At 41.3% G+C, this 21,597-nt stretch overlaps 4 protein-coding genes across 6 annotated transcripts in view; all 4 read left to right on the forward strand.

The window, feature by feature from the left end:
- Nucleotides 1-308: 308 nt before the first annotated feature.
- On the forward strand, nt 309-5,261 carry LOC127367471 (RRP15-like protein). 2 transcript variants are annotated; one of them, XM_051407358.1, is made up of 5 exons: nt 309-437; nt 1,866-2,185; nt 2,640-2,737; nt 3,121-3,310; nt 4,669-5,261. In XM_051407358.1, the coding sequence occupies exons 1-5, from the start codon at nt 398-400 to the stop codon at nt 4,816-4,818; spliced, it is 798 nt and encodes a 265-aa protein (XP_051263318.1). In that variant the 5' UTR covers nt 309-397; the 3' UTR covers nt 4,819-5,261. The 2 variants fall into 2 exon arrangements, with proteins under 2 accessions (XP_051263318.1, XP_051263319.1); XM_051407359.1 differs by having other exon boundaries at nt 342-437; nt 1,923-2,185.
- Nucleotides 401-4,818, forward strand: LOC127367358 (RRP15-like protein). The gene is made up of 5 exons (XM_051407119.1): nt 401-437; nt 1,866-2,116; nt 2,640-2,737; nt 3,121-3,310; nt 4,669-4,818. The coding sequence occupies exons 1-5, from the start codon at nt 401-403 to the stop codon at nt 4,816-4,818; spliced, it is 726 nt and encodes a 241-aa protein (XP_051263079.1).
- Nucleotides 5,262-12,000: 6,739 nt separating the features above from the next.
- LOC127367359 (transforming growth factor beta-2 proprotein-like) overlaps nt 12,001-21,597 on the forward strand; it is a 42,947-nt gene continuing 33,350 nt past the window's right edge. The window contains exons 1-2 of the mRNA XM_051407120.1: nt 12,001-12,028; nt 13,325-13,693. Of these exons, the coding sequence (XP_051263080.1) occupies nt 12,001-12,028; nt 13,325-13,693 (397 nt within the window). The remainder of the gene's footprint in view (nt 12,029-13,324; nt 13,694-21,597) is intronic.
- LOC127367458 (transforming growth factor beta-2 proprotein-like) overlaps nt 12,318-21,597 on the forward strand; it is a 46,605-nt gene continuing 37,325 nt past the window's right edge. The window contains exons 1-2 of one of the 2 annotated variants that reach the window (XM_051407333.1): nt 12,320-13,146; nt 13,325-13,693. In XM_051407333.1, the coding sequence (XP_051263293.1) occupies nt 13,348-13,693 (346 nt within the window). In that variant the 5' untranslated portion in view covers nt 12,320-13,146; nt 13,325-13,347. Of the gene's footprint in view, nt 13,694-21,597 lie in introns of both variants that reach the window. The other variant, XM_051407335.1, reaches the window with a different exon arrangement.

The raw sequence follows: 21,597 nt of genomic DNA on the forward strand, positions 1-21,597 counted from the left end.
TCTGTTTTTAATTTTATTCTTTGACTTTCATTGGTTATAATCCTGTTTGCGTTGTGTACCATGTTCTTAAGAGCCTGTTGATGATGTATCACTTGCCATATACTATTGACTAGATTAAGAATAGGTCACAGCAATGCGACTATGGTATCAGAGAGGAAGGACGCGGTCTAACACGAGGAGCAAGATTGGGACAATCAACAATTGGGGATTTGGTCAGCTTCTCAAGGATGGCATGAGGGGGAAATGTGACACACCGAACACACGAAGAGTGAACGACCTCCACAAGGTGGCAGTAATGCAACAATAAGGCGCCTCAAAGCAGAAGAAGAAGAAGAGGCGGAACCTTCGTTGCTTGGTAGTAACTTGGTGCTTTACGGACCGCTTTTACTGAAACGTCATGATGGCAGCTGTGGTGAAAACACATGTGCGAATATCTGGTGAGTTTGAAATACACAGTTCAGTTGTGTTGGATCTGAACAAACACGATGAAGCTGTTTTAGATTTTTAGTCTAACTGATATTAGCCAGCTAACGCTAACGTTAGCTCCTGTGGTCTGCTCTATGTTAACCATAGCTATCCACAGCTAGCCAGCAGAGCTAACGGACTGAATGTAACGTTGTTGCTGTTCGGTGGAAAAAATAAGAAACGTAGTCTAACGTGGCGTTACTAGGTAACCAATGCCAGAGCAAGGAAAAGGACATTGCAATAATCTAGTTGCTAATGTGGCGAATGTACAAACGGAACGGAACGGAACGGAACAGCAACCCTGGTTCTCAAAGTAGTAAAAAGCCTTGAGGCTTATTACCGAGCAGGCTTTAACCTGTCTCACTGTGACATATTGGATACAGCTGTTTGGTCGTGTTTCCACACTACAGAACACGTGAGACAGGTTAACACACTGATACAGGAGCTGTGGAGGTACAGAAAGAAGCCAGGGAACGAACCGTGTTTCTTCCTGTGACCAGTGAACTCCTCTTTATCATGTTGTGCTTATATTTACTCAGACGGTTAAATGACAACAACAATGGGTGAAAACTAGAGCTGCACAATTAATCGAATTATTTTGTTGTTGATGAAGATAAACTGCTCGATAATGAAGGACTGTAGACACGCAGAGATCCTCTGATCTACAGATCTTGTCCTCCAGATGTAAGAAAACTAAAATTTGACATCATGATGATTTTAATAGTGTTTTTTCAATGGAAATGAAACTAAAAATGATCATTCCCATACAAATCATGAATAATATCGCAATATCTGTCAGTATAATTGCAATATAATGCTTGTACCATATCGTGCAGCCCTAGTATAAATCCACTACTTCCATTTCTGAGGAGCTCTGTAAACAAATTGAAAGCTGCAGATATTTCCCCCCCGAAATTAGCAAAGTGAATTTCAAAGTAAGAAATTATGAGTTGGGCTTTAGAGTTGAAAATGCATGGCAAGGCTGATAAGGGTCCTAGTTTAGTAGTTGTAAAAGAGGTTAAGTCTGAAAGAGTGAAACATTTGGACATTTAGAGACTAGTTTCCCTGGAACTGTATTTAAATGATTTGGTCGTCCTGGAAAACTCCAATTTTAGCCTGTGCTGTGGCCAAATTAATGTTACAGTGAGAGGAAAACCTCACGAGCAGAAACTCACTCAGTGTCCCTTTACATGCTGACCACCATTTATGAGCAAGTGCTATCCTGTATATTCAAGAAAAACTCCTGGAAAATGTCCTGGAAAGCAAGGAACTGTTTCAGCACCAATAAAGTGTTTCTGAATTAGCCCAAATAAAATAAATGAATAAAGGCTTCATCTTTTCGTGCATATGTCAGTAAATAAGTCTTTACATAATAATTTGTATTTGTGTGTGTAACTCAGGAGATGATGCAAAGCCTCAGTTTGAGGATGGAGATGACCTGAGTGATTCTGATGTAGGGAGCAATGAAGAAGCGAGTGATGGGGGAGAAGATGACGGAGACGGCAGCAGAGGGAGCAGCGGGGAAGAAGCAGAGAATGAAGAGGGAGGAGAGGACGAGGATGGAGACGACGGTAACGCAAATGCTGGGTGGGCAGAGGCAATGGCAAAGATCCTGGGAAAGAAAACTCCTGAGAACCAAAGCAGCATCCTGGTGAAGAACAAAGAGCTGGACAAGAAAAAAGAGAAGGAAAGACAGGAGCAGCTGGAGAGAAAGAAACAGGTCAACACGTCAAATTCTTTATTGGCTTGTCTGTCTGTGTATCCCACATAGTCCTAATGACCTCCTCCAAAACTGGATTTACAATACTGTTCTGTACCAAAGGTCCTGGAAAATGTTAATAGTATGTTAGCATCTCACTCAGATCACCTACATAGACCTATGTGCATATTTAGTTTGAAAGTCGACTGTTGCTAGGATACACTCCACAGTGTTTTGTGGCCTCCTCTGTCTTGGCTCTCTTCAAATGAATGAGAGTGTGTTTTTATCACACAGGGTTACTGTCTGTCTAAATGTGGCCTTAATGAGCACCTTCATTGGTCCAAAATTAGAGAAGCTAAAAGAAACCAAAGCAATAAGAGGTGGTGAAAGATTTTATATTGAACATGTATAAATGTTGTACAAGCTGCATTTGGGAAGCTAAAGGTGAGTATGTATTTGTGCCTCTGTCCAACAGGTGGACAAGAAGCGGGCGTGGGAGATGATGTGCAGAGAGAAACCGGACTTGGTGAAGGACCGTGAGAGTGAAAGAGCTCTACAAAGAATTGCTACCAGGTAGGGCTGTAACTGACAGTTATTTTTATTACCCATCTGTCCATTATTTTCTAGATTCATTGTGTATAAAATGTCTGAAAATAGGGGGAAATGTTTCTCATAGTCCAGGGTCACATTTTCATGTTTTGTCCAAAGCCCAAAGATATTCAATTGAATATGATATGAAACAGAGAAAAGCAGGCTGAAAACTGCATTTTCTGCCATTATGACAGATAGCAGATAGATCAAAACAGTTGGCTATTATTTTCCAGCAGTCCACTAATCAATTAACTGTTGCAGCTCTACAGCCAGATGTCTAAATCATTATTTTTTCCACAAGGCTTTGTTCCACATTCTCAGACGCAGGTGTCAGTGCTGATTCCAGTGTGTACTTTTCCGCTCAGGGGGGTGGTACAGCTCTTTAACGCTGTGAGGAAACACCAGAAAACAATCGATGACAAGGTGAAGGAAGTCGGCGGCTCTGAGAGGAAGAAGGCCAAGCTGCTTTCGTCTGTCTCAAAGAAAGACTTCATTGACGTGCTAAGAAGGACGGAGGGAGGCGGCGGAGTCTCCGTCAAGATGGAAAAGGACGTCGTAAGTTCAACAACACCTCGTCATTGCTTCATCCCAACACACTCTACATTATAGAAAACCAATAGATAGGACAGTGTTGGGTTGTAGTGAACCAAAGAAATCTAGGTTGAGTTAAATCCTGCCTACTCTTCTTCCATTCATTGAGGGGTGGGGAAAAAACACCTGCGCTTTATTTCTAGGTTAGCTAGATGGACCACAGTGCTCTCTACCTGTTAGCTGCTGGGTGCTAATCAAAGCTACATGAGATTGCCAAGAAAAGGAATTCCTTCAGTTTGACTGTCTTTTTCACATGTAACCTTCAGGACATTTCTGTCAAGTGAATTTACATACAAAACTGGGAAAGGAGTGCTTCATTCCAAATGAAATAACATTATTTCAAATGTAACTAATCTCCATTGCATGTAATCAGTTATTACCCAACACTGTTTTAACTCCTTATACATGTGTGATCAATTACCTTGTACATGAAACCAATGATAGAGAAAAAACAATTGAATTATGTCAAACAGGATCAGAACTGTATCTTTTAATGTCTGAAAGTTTCCGTGACTGCTCTCATGGTGTCACTGTTGCATCATGAAAGCATGGATCAGACATGGAGCAGAGCTAGAAGGAGTACAGAGTGTGTGGTGTATCAGGGCATCTTAAAATTCAACTATCCAAATATTAGACCCTTAAAATGTCTTCCATATGATTTGAACATTTGATTGTGGGGCGGCTGTGGCTCAGAGGAAGAGCGGGTCGTTCCTTAATTGTGGGTTCGATCCCCGGCTCCTGGTGCCACATGTCAAAGTATCCTTGAGCAAGATACTGAACCCCAAATTGCTCCAGATGCCGTGCATCAGTGTGTGAATGTGTATGAATGTTAGTTTCTGTTTGATGGACTTTGCCATCACTGAGTGAATGTGTGTGAAAGGGTGAATGTGGCACGTAGTGTAAAAGCACTTTGAGTGGTCGGAAGACTAGAAAGGCGCTATACAAGTACAGGTCCATTTACCATTTACCATTGTTGAGTCTCATTGCCAGGGTGTTAAATACAGACGTTTATGGACCCTGGACCCTCACCCAAAGCATCTTGCTGTGTTTAGTGGCTCTGATTGGTTGTTTTCGTTCAGGCCTGGTGGACTTTTCAAAATGTCATCAGGAGCACTAGGAGGAGCCAGATTGTTCACAGATTATCTGTCTCATGTACTACTGTCAGGATATAGGGAAGGTTTCCGTGAATGACAGAAAGTTATTTTCTAAGTTATCTACTGCAGCTTTAAGTTCAATTCCTAATGGTCTTCAGTTTAACCTGTTAAAACCTGCAGAAACCCAGGTAGTGTAACTTGTGTGTGTGCGTTTCTGTGTGTGTGTAGGCTGGCGCAGCAGCGGAGAAGCCCGCCTGGAGCGTCCTCAGAGACGACTTCATGATGGGAGCCACCATGAAAGACTGGGACAAAGACAGTGACGGAGAGGAGCCCAACACACACTCGGGAGGGAAGGCGGAGGAGAGCCATTCAGACTGAGGGCACTGTGTACACACGGCTGCAAGGCTTTCAGGGACAGTCTGGGAAACAGAAAGCCTGACCTGCAGAGTACAACTTCAGCCTCCATGACGTTCTACATGTCTGCGGTTCGAGATGAATTCATGGGGAAATGATGTAGTGGTTGTCCTTGTGATCAATGTGTGGTCATTTTTATAGCATCCTACATATTGAATATTGTGTAGAGAAGGAAAGACTGTAAAACATGGAACTATGCGGAACAGGATGTAACCGATATTGATCCTGGAGGAACTCAAAGAGGCTCCTCACTGTGTGGAGCTGCAGGTAATGAGCTCCTGTCTTCAGATCAGTTTGCTTCCATTTTGACTGCAGATATTTTATTATTGAAAGAGCTATGATGGTGTAAACTGTGTAAATAGGAATGTTTTGTACAGCGCTAGTTGAATAAACAGCCAGTCCATTTATCTTCAGTGCTCTGTGGTCTCCCTGGAGACTGGACTTGTGTCTGGTCAGAAAACTTGAGCGCTCAGGTCCCTTCCAGTGTAGTGTCAGGTGGAGATCCCTTTATGGTCAGCAGGGAGAGGAGGAATTGTATATGGCATGTGAGTGTTGTATTAATAATTATTCATTAATACCTGGAAAAATCCAAACCTATTCTTTAAAACACTCAGACTTTCACAGCACCTACCAGAATATATCACCACTATTATGACCAACATTAATAAATATCTATATATATATATCATTATATATTTATATATATATATATATATATATATATAATGATACTGTAGCATCCTGACAGTATTAGCCTGCTATACAACAGTATCCTTACGTTTTTGCCAGTGTGGATGTAAAATAGGTCTTGTAAAATACTGACACTGAGAATGAGACTCAACTATCAACTATCTTAAAGCCACCAACCTCAAGCGTCTTCATATCTTTCTCAGCTCTGATTGGTTGTTTTCATTCAGGCTTGGTGGATTCTTGCAAATACCATTAGGAGCACTAGGAGGAGCCAGAGGAGCCTGATTGTTTCACAGATCATCTGTCTTATGTTCTACTGTCAGGATATAGTGAGTAAATCTCAGCAAATATGATGGGAGCTCTACAAGAGCATGCAACATACATAGATATGAGGGGTTGTAAAAGGGTTAACAGGATAGAAGAAACTAAACAAGTGTTTTTATTTTTCAGGGATTATTTTTGCTATTTTCTTGGGAATTACATGATCATTTTATGTCTTTTGGCCACTAAAACTTAAATACATTACACAACCGGTATACACATATGTATGACTGTGGTTACAAGCTTTGTTTTAAAAAGTCACAATCCAATAAGGTTGGGAACTGCTGCTATAAGGGATAAGTCCCACAAGAAGACCAAAACCAACTATGTTAGTCCATCGCTCATAATACATTCTGACATCTTCACCATGTCTGTGTTACTCAGCTCTGTTCCCCTGGTTCATACTGAAGGTTTAAATCTTGAAAAACATGACTTTTGCATAATCTTTTTTTAAGCCTCTAATATCCTAAAACAGCTCATCACTGTAGTATTTAACACACATTACTCAAAAAGGAGCAAAACTGCAATTTTGTTGGGAACTATTTTCAGCAGCGCATTCATTAATGAACAACAATTAGGGGCGGCTGTGGCTCAGAGGCAGAGCGGGTCGTCCTCTACAGTACAGGTCCATTTACCATTTGGTGCTTTGGTGTATTTGTGTCAGCAGGGCAAGCAGGAACACGTGTGGCTCACTGGTGCTCTATGGCACAGAGGAAGAAGAATATGATAGAATATGAAGATTTTTGAAGCTTTGATACACACATAGATGTGTACATTATTGTTTACATCTTTAATGACACATAGAAAAATATTAAATATAACCAGACTAGTCCTTTAACCTGAATTGATTGTAAAGTGATAGTGGATGGCATAGCACACATAAATCCGTCAGAATTTATGAATAGAAGACTTTTCTGGGACACTGAGTTTGAGCCATTAAAGGGATAGTGTTGTATGAGGTGCTTATATAGTCAGTGGATTACCTACAGGAGGCCATTGGTGTGCCTCCAATTTGGAGAAACAGACTGTAGGTTGCACTGACTATGGATAAATACTTCAAACAACCTCACTTGAAACTTCCTGAACTAGCTCTTTAAAAAGCCACATCGTTGAACTCTAGAAACTGCTTTGTCCTTCAGAGCTGACCCAGGTGAGCCAGCTGTTCTACACTGATGTCCCAGCAGCCTCCTCCTCAGGCACTGATCAGTGAGGTGAAGTGGCGCTGACACTTCTGCTGACTCTTCTCCCTGACTGGTTGTACCGCGGGGCTTCCTGTGTCTGGCCCTTGCCGACAGCACAACCGTGGAAATATTTGCGCAGGGTGTTATCGGCAGAGAAGGGGGGCGGTGACGCGTCGGTCTGTCTGCACCACTCTGGGCGCTCGTCTGTCATGACAACGCTGCGGCCTGCCACTCTGGTATGCTGCCTTTTATCCCGGCCCTGTTGACACACAGCCCGGGGATCGGGCTGCAGTGTCGCCTCATTTACCACCTCGACTCTGTCTCTCTCCGACACTTGTGTCTGCTCGCTCGCAGCCACCTGCCAGCTGGCTCCATTTCAACTGCAGTGCTTTGGTGAGATATTCTGAAACCAGTGGCTGATAAATCTATTTTTACAACTCAGGTCTTAAGGTCACATTAGCCCTCTGTTCAATGAAACTACCCCGAAAGGATTGTCAGGATACATTCCAGACTTTTTTGACTGGGGTGGCACAAGTGGGCCGCTAACTTATGCATATATGGCATGAAGTTTGTGTCTCAGCTTTCCATTCATTCCCAATTTATGGAAAACTTTAAAACAGAAAGGATAAGGATAATAAGGTGGCACTTCGGTTGGCCAATCAGATTTCAAGGATGGCCAGTGCCAACCCAGGGACCACCTTCTGGACTTGCCCATGGATACACTGCAGAGAACTTCTCAGTTTCTAAACACTGCATCAACTACTGGTCGACTCTGTGAATCTGCCTGTCGAAGCTGAACAAAGACGACCTCTCACCTGCAAGAAAAAGCCATTTAGGAGCACTGCTTAGACCCAAAGGTGGCAGCGCATGTTTTACGGATGATTGCTGCAAATTGCAGATCATCTTACGAGTTTTACTCAGCCCCTGCATGGGTCACAAGTCTTAGTTCTGATGAAATAAATTTGAAGATATGTACAAATTATCTAATGTAGCAAATCGCAGCTTCCGTGCCAAAAATTAGCCCCTGTTTGGGGGTTCTGGTTTCAGGGGCCTCAGAGCTCGCATTACCAGGTTCCAAAACAGCTTTGTCTCCCAAGCTGTTACCCATAGGAACCTGGCTACCCGGTGAACTCCACAGACTCTCTTTGCACCAATGCCATATTTAAATACTACCTGCACAGACTCAGCTCTCTCATGCACTCCACATATATAACCTCTACTTTATGTCATACAGGTACATAACCTGTATCATCACCTTTTCTTTATCTTTTGACTGTTTTGGTGAAGCAGCAACCACACATTGTTAAATAACATTTAAGTTCAATTGAATAGGGGCCCATGGCTAATTTTTCCTGGGATCCCAACCAGGGTAATCCGGCCTTGGTACAATGTTATCATGCCTGATAGGAATAATGGCTAAAGCTATAAAAATAAAACTCAGTTGGAATAAAGTGGAATGATGCTTTAAACTTAACACCTCCTGAAAGTCTCGTCCTGGCTCACCTCCAGTAGTGTAACTCCTCAGCTTGCTGCAGTGATGTGCTGAGTTACTGTTTGTGTGGACTGACATGGAAGTATTGACAGTGTGCATGAGTAGATTTAGGTTTGAAAAATTATGAATTTAATTTTTCTGTCCCAGTACTCAAGGTATATTTATATTAGAGCTATTTATATATTTTTTCAGATTCAGAATCAGATTTATTGCCAGGTAGGTTTTTACACATACGAGGAATTCATCTTGGTGCAGTGGTGCTTAAAATATACATTCACACAAAAATATACAAATCACACAACAATTACACACAAAAAATAGAGTACTTTTAAAAAATAAATAAAGATAAGAAACTGTACAGAAAATGGGAGTGCATTATAGTAATGCATATGGTGGGTTTCAGAGTCAGTGTCAGTTGGGGATCCGGGGCTTGTTCATGAGGCCAGCTGCAATATTAGAGATCAGTCAACTCATTGATTTAACAGAACAGAAAATATGGTGGAATGCATGAGTTTGAGTTTTCAACTGTATTTAAAAAATTATATATTATGTAAAAAACGGTCACTATCTGTGAAAAAACTAATGTTTTCACATATTTTACTGTTCAATGCAATGCAAAAATGTTGAATATATATATATTTTATATTTAAAAAATATATACTATGCTACCTGTTACTCACATAATCTGTAGAAAAGTACCATCCTTATAACATAAATCAGTAGATTTACAGCCAAAAGAGTGACTGCAGACTAAGCATTTTCAAGAACAGGTACAGTAATAGTATGAAACTAGGACATTTTTCACTATATTCTGACATTTAATGGACCAATCGATTAATGTAGATAGTAGGCAGATTTACACATAATGAAACTGATCATTAATTGCAGCCCCAATTTATATAACCATATCAATTACAATGGAAATTATACAACTGAACTGCTTATGAAGACTGTATTATACAGTTGAAAGCTCTGAAACAAGTGAGTAAGTAGACCTAGAGTTGAAATAAGGGCTTTCCCTAAAATTATTTTTATTATTGATTATCCTGTTGATCATTTTCTGGATTAATCAATTAGTTATTGTCCGTAATATTTCTAAAATTCGTAAAATGCTGATCAGTGTCTTCCAAGCCCAAGCTGACATCCTCAAATGTCTCTTTTTATCCACAACCCAAAGATATTCAGTATACTGTCACAGAGGACTAAATATATTCACATTTAAGAAACTAAAATCAGAGAATTTGGACTGACTATTTCTGAAAATGATAACTTGATTATCAAAACTAAAAAATTATTTCACATGACAACTAATGCATTAATCAACCAATCATTGCAGCTCTAGCTGAAATGATTTGAACAGTTGCTGTTTCCAAAGGAAACTGTCAATTTTCAAACTGCTTTAGCCAAACAGATCTGAGATTTGTGTTCATCACAAGACAAGACAAACCTAAAGGAGGTTGCCTTTAGGAGTTTGCTGTGGTAAAGACTCTTGGAGGTTCAGGTGCAGAACTTGTTGTATAATCTGGTGTTATGGTACAGATGAGTCTGGGACAGAGTATATTTAGTTCATGTGCAGAGCTTTGCTGAAAACATCAAATCCTATCCTGCATGTTCCTCCTGTCTCCTGCTGCAGCAGTTTTTCCTCGAGTGGAACAGGTGTTGGAAGGGACACTCTCAAACACACACCTCGCTCACATCTGTCTGTGTGGGTACTGATTTAGTGACACCATCTGGTTTGCAGCAGCCTCTGGATGCAGAGAATTGGAGAGCGGCTGTCGGGCCTGATGGATGGCTGGCTTTGGTCCAGTAGAGCGTGGAGGGCCGGCACCAGGCTTTGGCAAATAATGAAAAAATAGTGGGATTTTTTAAGTGGGGTGAGTGAGAGCATAAATCAAGCTGGCACGCAGCAGGCTCAGAGTATATGGGCGGGGGAGCACATGGTGGAACCGGTCCTGTCTGGTAACATCTGACATGGTATCCAATCACACCCTGATCCACCAATTTTGCTGATTCGCCGTTGTGGTCCCTGTCAAAGACACACTTGATTCTTCCACAAATCACATCAGGTCTGCCTGGGAGGTCTGATGCATACAGCCATCTGCATCCACCCTGATGTTTAAGATCCTGTCAGTGTGAGGAATTTCTAAAGATTTAACTTTCACATCAGTTGGCTACAACAGCGATCCCCAGCCAGGGTGAGTTAATGTGTGTATATCCACTTACTGAGTCAGCTGTAACAACACTAACGTTATGCAGTATTAGCAGAGAGGAGAATAAATGGTTGAGATGGATAGCTAATTATCAACTATTTATGCATAACCTATAATAGTGGCAAATTGATAAATGGTTGAAATTGTTAGCCGAGAGGACCAGTGTGTAGAATTTAATGACATCTAGAGGGGTAGTTGCAGATTACAACTCCCACAACATTTTTGCTTAATTGTGTTCAGTGGTAGGAAGTGGAGACAGGAATGTCCATCCTTTTTATGTCGATGGACAGACTCCGTGGAGGATCTGCTCCCTCTGTAGAAAAAACTGCTCAAGGTAACAAAAACACTTTCTATTTTTCTATTCTTATTTTTTAATTTCATCATACACAAATAAAAACATACCTATGAATATTATATTCCATTCCTGACAATTGACCCTCCTAAATGTTCAACAAAAAAAATGAAGGCAACAGTTTGTATCGATCTTTTCAAGTTCTACTGAAATTATGTTCAACAAATGTACTACATTGAGTTAGGGCAACTAACTTAAATGAACTTGTTAACTAGTTCTTTCAAATAATGTATGTCAACACAACTCATCAAAATAATGTTTGCAGCCTAAAAGGTTTATCTAAATCAATCAATTAGATGTTTTATCTTGCAACCATTCATTTATTAAATAGTGACAATTGGTCCATTGAATTACTTTTTAGAGTGAAAAGACCATTTTGTAATGGACAACAGATAAACACAAATAGCTTCATTAGCAAATACTAGCGGCTAACTGATACTAGCAATACTTGTCTGAGGAAGTACCCTTTAAACAGGACAGGCATGTTTTTATGACTAAAAAAACGATTCCATAAAATAAGGACAAGTAAAAAATAGAATGGTAGGTCCAAAAAATCCTAGAGAATGTCTCATGATGTTTGTTCTGCACTGTGGACTCATGGTGTCCTACCACTTGTCCATCCATAGTCAGTGTTACTCAAGAAATCAGCTGCTGAATGTCAGCATTTTCATTTCACAAGCTAGTTTCCAGCTTGGTGGCATTCACTATCACAAAAATGAATCCAAGAATGTGATCGGACTGTTGGATTTCATATCAGTAGGGGGTGACAGCAAAAGGAAGGTTGTACCTAATTATTTTTTGGGGGATCATTATAATATTATTATTTAAACGTATTAGTAATTAGTTACACTACTAGTTACTGTGAAAAGTAATATTATTAATGTAATGTTATTACTAGTAATGCTTTACTGTCCACAGGTGTGCAAAGGTATAAAAGAAAAAACATTGACATTCTGCAGTGTTTCATGTGTTCCAGCATCATGATGGAGTGCCTATAAGCTCAATAACCGTCAATCAATAACTCATCATTAGAGTTACATAAATGATAAACAGTGAGGATACATAGGGTTTAAATAAAAGTTGGACCAATGGAACTGTAACATGGACAGAAACTGAGACCGATTCAGGAGTAGAAACTAGAGAAAAAGGAGTTTCAGACTTCGCTCTGACCGGCTTTAGGACCCTGCGCCACGACGCACCGGGGGCCAATGGGCCATTAGCTGTTGCAGCGATGTCCCAATGGGCACAGCGAGCACTCCTATTTACAATAAATCGTCTCGTAACGTGGAATTGAAGGGGTCCCCTTCTCCGACAGTGATGACCACAACCTCGGTTTGAAGCGGGCGGAGGGGGGAGCACGTGGTAACTTTAGTCCCTTATAAATCTCCTACAAGCGGCCGCTGCTGTCCGCTTGGCACGCGTAAAGGACGAGCCATTCCCCAACTAGATGGGGTGAGGGAAGACGCGTGAAAGTGCTCCGCAGTCACACCGAAGACAAACTCCGAGCTGGCTGTTTTTCCACTGAGCTGCTTTTGAAGGAAGACTTTTTCAGATCGCAGCTTTGTGTGGATTTTTCACTCCGTCTTAACGCGTCAGCCAAACTTCTAAAACGTTCGCACCTTGCACCCCTGCTCAACGCCAGGACCGCGTTGGCAGTTTTGATGCTTTTAAAACAACTTTGTGATCTGCTTGGAGAATTAAAAGGCAATGAACTGCACATCGAGCCGATGAGGATTGACAGATAGAGAGCTCGGAGCAGTGCTGGTGTTGGCCGAGGTGCGGTTGAAGCTGAGCGCTCTGATGCGGTGGAGGTGTGCTCAGTCCCGCAGGCTAGACGGCTGTGCGTCCCGCTGACGATAACCCCGCAGCTGTTTTGAACTCTGTTTTCATCCACACACTTCAGATCCGTTTGATGGCCGCGTGTCCACCTCTGGAAACACTCAGCTGCACCTTTACGCACTCTCGCTGTGCGTCTGCCGGGAGTAGATCCCTTCTGAACGAATAACGGGTCTCTCTCTGTGCCGGGAAAGTTGAATGGATTTTCAGGTACACTTTACTGAAAGTGGGGAATTTGAACCATACGATTTTCACATAACTGTTCGGGGCCACTTGGCTCGTGTGCGTAAATGCTCTCAACTTTTATTTTTGTCCAAGAAATGCGTCTGACTGGCAACATTTAAACCGCCTTGGTTGATATTTCCCTGAATCTGTTTTTCTGTTTGAGATTTGAAGACGCTGGAGGAGAAGATGAACCTGTGTATCGCCAGTCTTCTCCTCACTTTGGATTTGGCCACCGTGGCGCTCAGTTTGTCCACATGCAGCACGCTGGACATGGATCAGTTCAAGAAGAAGCGCATTGAGGCCATCCGGGGGCAAATCCTGAGCAAACTGAAGCTCACCAACCCCCCAGAGGACTTTCCCGAGCCCGAGGAGGTGTCCCGGGACATTGTCGCCATTTACAACAGCACCCGGGACCTTCTGCAGGAGAAGGCGAACGAACGGGCAGCGACGTGCGAGAGGCAGCGGAGCGAGGAGGAATATTACGCTAAGGAGGTGCACAAGATCGATATGCAGCCCTTCTACCCGTCAGAGAGTAAGTGTGTGTGTGTGTGTGTGTGTGTGTGTGTGTGCGTGCGTGTGTGTGTGTGTGTGTGTGTGTGTGTGTGTGTGTGTGTGCGTATGTGTGTGTGTGTGTGTGTGTGTGTGTGTGTGTGTGTGTGCAGGCCCTATGTGGCCGCACTGATGTCACAGCAGTGTGAAGTTAAAACGTCTCAGATAGCTTAATAGCTTGTACGTGGTCACGTGTGTTTGTGATTGTCTTGGAAATTATGTCCCATCATGCTCTGCTGGATGAGTGCAGGGGGAAACTGCCAGATAGAGCTGCCTTTCTCAACATCAACAACTTCTCCTCCTCTCACTCAGAGCTGTGTGTGAGGTGGCAGCTTTATTATCTGTACCATGGCCAGAACCCGTTCAGAGGCCACCGCCAGTACTCTTGTGCAGAACCTGGTGTTCTGTGTGTCAGTCAATTTCAATTACTTACATTAGTCCTTCATTTTGATACAGTGATACAGTGTCCTGCAAAATAGGGCCACCACAATATAATGTAGGACCTGTCTTTGTTGGTACTTAAAGCTTCTAACTTTTAGTCATATTTGCTGAAACTTTCACTATGAGACAGATCAACTCTGGAAAAATCTGGTTCCTCTGGATCATCCTAGTGCTCCTAATGGTATTTGTAAGAATCCCCCAGGCCTGAACGAAAACAGCAAATCAGAACGTCTGTGCCGTCAGTGCCTGTGAATTAGACTCGGCAATCAACTGTTTTTCTTGGCTGTGATTGGTTGCTTTAATCCATGCCTGGTGGATTCTTGCAAATGCCATTTGGAGCACTAGGAGGAACCAGAGGAACCTGGTTTTTCACAAATGATCTGTCTCATGTGATACTGTCAGGATATAGTGAAAGTTAAAGCAAATATGACCAGTATGACCTGTCTGTGTTCAATGGAATTTGCAGGTTTGTATTTTCAAATCAAATGTGATATACATCAATGGCAGACTGAGGAGCAGTGTGAACAAATAGAAAGGGCACCAGCTTAGTCAGGGTGAGGATTAGTACCTTAGAAGGTGCCAAAAAACTGCAAAAATAATTGTAATTTTTAAAAATATAATTAATTGAAAATTGAAGGCAGCTTGCTCCAGTGACAATAAAACCGCTAGTAGTTGGTGATTGGTAAGATTTGCGGAAAAGTTGCGGTGATCTGACAAAATTGCAAGCTCATACAGAATTCACAGGAATTAGTTGAATTTGCTTTTTTCCTATTTTCTGGAAGGGCTACCCTATAGGGCACTTTATCATGTTTTATGTCCACCAGTGTATATGTATGTCCCTGTTAGTAGTGCTGGAATTTGTTTTCTGAATTTCACTGTCTTGTTGAACAAGACGAGAATTAAAAAAATATATTTTTGCCACTTTAACTTGACCTAAGTTTTTTTCTCCTCTAGTGTGGGCCCACTGTGTCTCTCCATGCAGACAGCTTTTGGTTTTGTTCACTCAGGTTTAGAGTTAGATGCCTCTGAGAGTTCTGCCTCATACCCACTCACTGGAACTACTTTCTACTAAAATTATAATCCCTATAAACTGTTGACTGTGTGCCACAGTAGCATGGACACTTGCTGAATTGACAGTGTTAGGCACGTTTATTCTCACTGCACTCCCCTTAGTTGATCAAGTTCCTCTATGAAAACTATCAATCATCTAACAGAGAAACCCAGTACACCAGCATCCCAGCTGTTTAGCAGTAAACAGGACAGACTGGCCCTGCAGTCTGCTGCTCTGTCTACCTCACTGTCTCTGGGTACACTTCCCACAGCAGGGTTTAAAGCCTCATTAAAGAGCTGATTTTGGGCAAAGTTGGATTAGGACTCAAACACATTGTTGCAACCAGAGTGATCATACAGATTCATATCTGTTTTTTATTGTCCATTTGATGTGAAAGCAGCTGCAGAATGCAGCTTTTAAAGCAGAAGGGAGTGAACTGAACAGAATGTGATGATATTGTCATCAAATTTCCAAATGCAGGTGCTGACTTTAGAGGGGTGGCATCATGACAGTGATGACTAGTAAAGACAAGTTGTTATTGTACTGAGTATTGTGAGCAGTTAGGCACAGACCACAATGAGCACATATTTACCCTTTTACTCTTTAACACTGGCTACCTCATGTTTCCCAACCCTTTTATTCAGATATACCCCCACAGTCCTGCCAGATCAACACCACCAATTATATTCCAAACCTTTTCATTTGAATTAATAGAATTTTTCATACAGTTTAGTTGGCTGCACTTGATTTTGACTCGTCTGTAGCAGGAAACAACGGTCACACAAATATTGTATTCCAGATAAACAGTGCACTAAAATATGTTTGACATATGTTTTGACAGTTTGATCTGAGTTTGGTGCGTTGAGCTGGACAGACTCACTGACATTGACCTGTCTCTACTACAAAGTAGCCACGCCCTAAAGCATACCCAGCTTTATCGTCTATTTTGCTCCTAATGGGACCATCATTTACCATAATTTGTATCATGCTGTATGGAAGAAGACTGAAACTAGAGATTGGGACCATAAACTCATTAGGGAACTGTTTATTGAGCTAATAAATCAAGTCAGAAGTAGGGTCATTTCTCCATAAGACTCAATACTATCAGACTTCTTTGTTGCAACCAATGGAGCTGCCCCCTGCTGGCCATTAGAAAGAATGCAGGTTTAAGACACTTCACTTCCCAGACCTGGAAACTCTGTCCACTTATTATATACTGTCAGTGTAAAGTAGTATGTAGTGAGTTGAATATTGGCATTATCATCACTAAGAAGCATATGCAAGCTCTTTCTCACTCTTTCTCCCACTCTTTTTTACCATTAGGCAGCTCACTGGAAAAAAAATGCTTCTGCCTGGCAATATTCGACCACCGCTGTGAATATCTTCCTTCCTATCTTAGACATATTCATGACCCATTTGTCCTTGTTAACAGTGTCTAACTTGGAATCCCCTGTAGTTGACGTAATAACATGGTGTTGATCTTTGATGTTTCTAGGATTTTTCCATGTGGACAATTTTAATATTTTTATGTGTAAAGTTTGGTGGAGCATCCCCATAGGTACTAACATCAATATCAGCCTTAAATGACCAGTTTGTAGGATTTAGTGGCATATATATCAGAATAGTTGCAGATTGCAGCCAGCTTAATACTGCTGACCTTCCAAGCGTGTAGGAGAAACTGTGGTGGCTATGAAACTCATGAAAATCGGCCCTATCTGGAGCTAGTGTTTGGTTTGTCTCTTCTGGGCTACTGTAGAAACATGGCGGTTCAACATGGCAGACTCCGTGGGGTTAGGGTTAGTGTTGTGTGATCAAGCCTAAATTCAGACTAAATGCATCAGGCATCATGCTGCACGCTGCTGCCCTACCGCATAGCTGGTGCCCTTTTTATTTTTTTTGCCCCTGCCCCTCAAACAGCCTAAAAAAATTCCAACATTTTCAGATTGAACTAAAATGCAAAAATGCATACTAACACCTGAAAGCTCCTGACCTTTGACCTCCCATGTGGAGAAGATGAATTTCTCGTTCAGCAGATCAAAGAAACATCACAAGAAAGGCACGGGTGTGGAAACAAAATAATTATATTAGATGGAACTGTAGCACTATTAACCCCAAAATGTTTTTTCCCTTCACATCAGAAATGTGAGCACATGAACTGAAGCATAATAAATTAGTGCAACATTTTGTATGCCCCAAGGTGTATTTTGCATTAAATGTTATGCTTGGCCCTGCCTCTTGTGTAAATACCTTAAATATGAATAGATCGGGCCTGATGCCAAGTATAGCCAGGAGAGCGTTTACAGGGTATAAATAATACTGAGTCAACACGCAGGGAGGAAAGAGGCCAGAATTGATTCCCATTCATGTGAGCTGGTGACACTGGCCAGGTCCTCACATCTGGAGACAGATTCTGACAGGAGAGAGATCAGGCAGTTAACCCTTCAGCGGCTCTATTTATTTAGTCTCTTTTACTTGACGTGTGAGCGTGAGTTGCTGTGAGAGTGAATATCACACACACACACACACACGTACCACACAGGGTATCTGCCTTATTTGGTTGGGCGCCAGGAAGTCCTCAGAGGCAGCAATGTGGGGCACAATTGCCCTGGAAGCCTTACAGAAATGCTGGGCAGCAGGGTGAGGGGGTGTATATGGGCATGCTGGAGGCACTGTCCCAGGTCTCACAGCCATCTATTTAAACCCAGTTAGCTCTGAGGCATTGTGTGTGTATACCCGGCCTGCCACTCGCTCTATGGAAAATTCCAGCAGAAGAGATACTCTGTTGCTGGGCTTTGGACGGGTAGAAGGAAGACCCCTCCAACTGCCACTACCTCCCCCCAGCCAGATTCTATTCCTTCCCATCCTACCCCTTTGTCATTCTACTGGCATTTATCTGCAGAGTTGCAAATAACTTTTAAGGTCTGTTATACTGACATCACAAGTTAAAGGGGAATTCAACTAATTTTACACACAAATGTCATGAGGAGTTCTACTCAGCCTGTGAAAAGACTCACAATGTCTTCTGTGGCTCTGGAGACTTTGCCAACTCTAAGTAACCCCCTGATGATGTCATAAGCTGGACATTGTCTAGACATTGTCTAGAGTTGCCCTTTCACACACGTAGCACACAGCAGGACATTGTCCATGTCAGACATGCTCTCACCTACTGGAAACACTTTGGGTTAGGGGAGGGGTGGCACCAAGGTGCGTAATGATTTTGTATTGATATCAGTGCAACATCTATTTGGACGTATCTGTGGTATCAACGAGAGAGTGGAAAGAAACAAACACGCAGGCAGAAAAGAGTAAGGAGCAGCTACAATCAGACATTGCACAGACTTTGTACCACAGAGGTGGCAGGGTAAAGTCAGTTTAATGTCCAGTTCAACTGATTCAGACTTTTGCATTCTCACATACAGCTCCTCTGGGTAATGTCGTGATATGGTCTGGGTTGCATTGCAAAGGGACTAAAGTGATGCCATCAGGGTTGTTTTGGTTTTTATAAAATTGATACCTACCTTGTTCCTACCTTTTTTTTTTTTTTTTTTTTTTTTTTTTTTTTTTTTTTTTTTTTTTTTTTTTTTTTTTTTTTAAAAAAATAATTTTTTTTTAAGTTTAATTAAATATTTTATTAAATAATAATTTTTTTTTTTTTTTTTTTTTTTTTTTTTTTTATTTTTTTTTTTTCCCTCAATTAAAAATTAAATTTTTTTTTTTTTTTTTTTTCTTTTGAAAAAACAAACCTTCCTCCCCTTTTTTTTTTATTTTTTTTCCTCTTAAAATTTCAAAATTTTTTTAAAAAAAAAAAAAAAAGGGGTTTTTTTTTGGCAAACATGGGTGTTCTTAGCTTCCTAAAGGGCATCACTCACTGATGTATGGCAGTCTGTGGTTTTCTATGTAGGCCTAAAAACCTGCATGTGTCAACTCTTCAGAAAAGCAGCAGGTCTATCACATATATTCCCCAGATGGGCTACTGTACTTCATCTGTCTGTGAGGCATGTGTGATGTGTACATTGGGACCAGTGTGTGTTGCACAAATTGACCTCTTTTATAACAGTTTGCAAGAACCAGTTTATACATTCAAACCATACTGAGAATGTTTCTTACATATTGAACTATTCCTGTAAATGTGCTTCATAGCAGACCCACATTTTATCTTGCTGAATCACTTTTTCCCTTTTGTGTTTTTCCTGCTGAGAAAAAATCTGCAGTCATCAGATATTTTGAACACTACGTTTTTAAGTCAGTTTTTCAAATGAGTTATTATTAACTATGCCTTGAAAATGGTGCTTTGCAGGAATTAGACAGGGCAGAGAGAGGTAATAATTGTGTAATACTCGATTGTGCCCTTTGACCTGTTGCTCTCTGTTATGAACACTGCAGCAGTGAAAACATCACAGCCTTTGGTAGATTCTGCACAACTTGTTAGTAACTACAATTTCACAAAGATTTTCTTCAGGAGTGTCTCACCTTGACTGCAGCCTGTGTATGTGTGAATGGCTGTGTGTGCCTCAGCTGTATATCTGGGGCTGGCCGACACAATGTTTTGCTGTTTGTGTGGCTGTAATGGAGCTGAGTGGATAGAATGCCTGTGTGCCCTCCAGCTGATTTTATGTCTCTGGAGTGCTATAGAGTTCCAGCTTCCTCCACACTTAGCCCATTTCCACACACATGTGCTGGCTTGGCTTGTCTTGGTTTGGCTATGCGTGATATTACAATGGGGCTACCCCTTTGAATGTGTGTCTTTTACTGATGATGCGCTTGGCTTGAGTTGGTGACAGTGGCAGTGTACTGAATTGTCAGGCTGTTGTTACTCGGTACAACTCGGCATGTTTAAACTGGTAATGGAAACGCAAATCAATGCGGAATGGTTTGCCAAAAGTGCCAATGGAAAAACCAACTGAGCCCACTGTTCTTTTTCCATGAAATTAGCTCTGGTTCTTGAACCTGTTCTCTTCAACATTCTTGGAACCTTGGTGCTATCTAGTGAACCAGCCTGCGTTTCCACCAGAGATCAAGAGTGGAACCATTGTATGTATCTGTATGTATCAGATGAATGATCAACAGGGGGCGCTGCACAATGCACGATCTGTAGAATCTGATACACCCATTTTGTTATGCAAGGAAACTTGATACTTTTTGGTTCCAGCTGGGAATCAACTTTTCAGGGTCTAAAATAATTCATTTTCAGTCAAAACGTACTTCAAAGCTAGATGCATGAACTGTAACTGGGTCCTTGTTCATGGAAAATGTGTTGCATCTTCTTTGACTGGTTGTCTACGCAACAACAACAACAACTTTATGGACCTGTACTTATATAGTGCCTTTCTAGTCTTCCAACCACTCAAAGCGCTTTTACACTACGTGCCACATTCACATACATTCACTCAGTGATGGCAAAGTCCATCGAACAGAAACTAACATTCATACACATTCACTCACCAATGCACGGCATCAGGAGCAATTTGGGGTTCAGTATCTTGCTCAAAGATACTTCGACATGAGGCACCAGGAGCCGGGGATCGAACCCACAACCTTCCGATTAAGGAATGACCCGCTCTGCCTCTGAGCCACAGCTTTTGTCTACACTAAAACGTGTATTTTATTTATGATAGGAAAGAAACTTGTACTCAAAATGTGTCACATCTATGCTTAAATTACTGTAGTGCTGCAGAAATGAGTCCTTACACCCGGAACTGAGTTAGCATTTTAACACCTCCAGTTACCTCTCCTTGAAGTCAATTGGTTTGTCAAATGGTGTTTTTGGTTAGATGTCTGAAATAAGGTCTGTGGTTAACACAACCTTAAGAGATTTTCATTTGTCAGAGGTTGTAGTGGCATTAAAACAAAGACCCTCATCTATATTAGATTAGGCATTAGACTAAGACAACGAAATGTAGTTAAGCATCTAACCAGAAGTGCAAAAAGCAGTAAAGTGCAGAGTAATGTGCATATGTACAGGGATATATATATAAAAAATAACATTATAGATATGTATATGAATATACTAGCAGGATATTTAAAGTATGAACAGCATCTACTCGCTAGTCCACCTTATAGGCACACTCTTGCATACTATTCTAATTCAAACTTTACAACTTGTAGATTTTAATTACAAGATTTAATCACAAGTTGGAAGTGCAGTGGTGGTGACATTGAAGTCATGCGTCCGTGGTGCAATATTTTATAGCCTAACGTTAGCTTTTTACTTCTGGCAATCACATTTACGCTTCAAAAAACATAAAAGTGGTTTTCATTTGAGAAGAGTATCTTGCTGAATAAAATGTGTAAATATCATGACTTTGTTCATGACAGAGCTGATTTTCTGCAACAATCCAACATCCGATGGAGAAATACCATAGGCTTTTGGTTGAAGGAACCAGGGTGATGCTAAC

Source organism: Dicentrarchus labrax, unplaced genomic scaffold (assembly GCF_905237075.1).
Source record: "Dicentrarchus labrax unplaced genomic scaffold, dlabrax2021, whole genome shotgun sequence".
In the NCBI taxonomy this organism is placed as follows: domain Eukaryota; kingdom Metazoa; phylum Chordata; class Actinopteri; family Moronidae; genus Dicentrarchus; species Dicentrarchus labrax.

Coding starts and splice junctions, on each gene's coding strand:
- LOC127367358 (XM_051407119.1), top strand. CDS start 401: ATGGCAGCTGTGGTGAAAACACATGTGCGAATATCTG. Junction 2,117..2,639: donor AGAACCAAAGCAGCATCCTG/GTGAAGAACAAA, acceptor TCTGTCCAACAG/GTGGACAAGAAGCGGGCGTG. Junction 3,311..4,668: donor TCAAGATGGAAAAGGACGTC/GTAAGTTCAACA, acceptor GTGTGTGTGTAG/GCTGGCGCAGCAGCGGAGAA.
- LOC127367471 (XM_051407358.1), top strand. CDS start 398: ATGATGGCAGCTGTGGTGAAAACACATGTGCGAATATCTG. Junction 2,186..2,639: donor AGCTGGAGAGAAAGAAACAG/GTCAACACGTCA, acceptor TCTGTCCAACAG/GTGGACAAGAAGCGGGCGTG. Junction 2,738..3,120: donor CTACAAAGAATTGCTACCAG/GTAGGGCTGTAA, acceptor TTTTCCGCTCAG/GGGGGTGGTACAGCTCTTTA.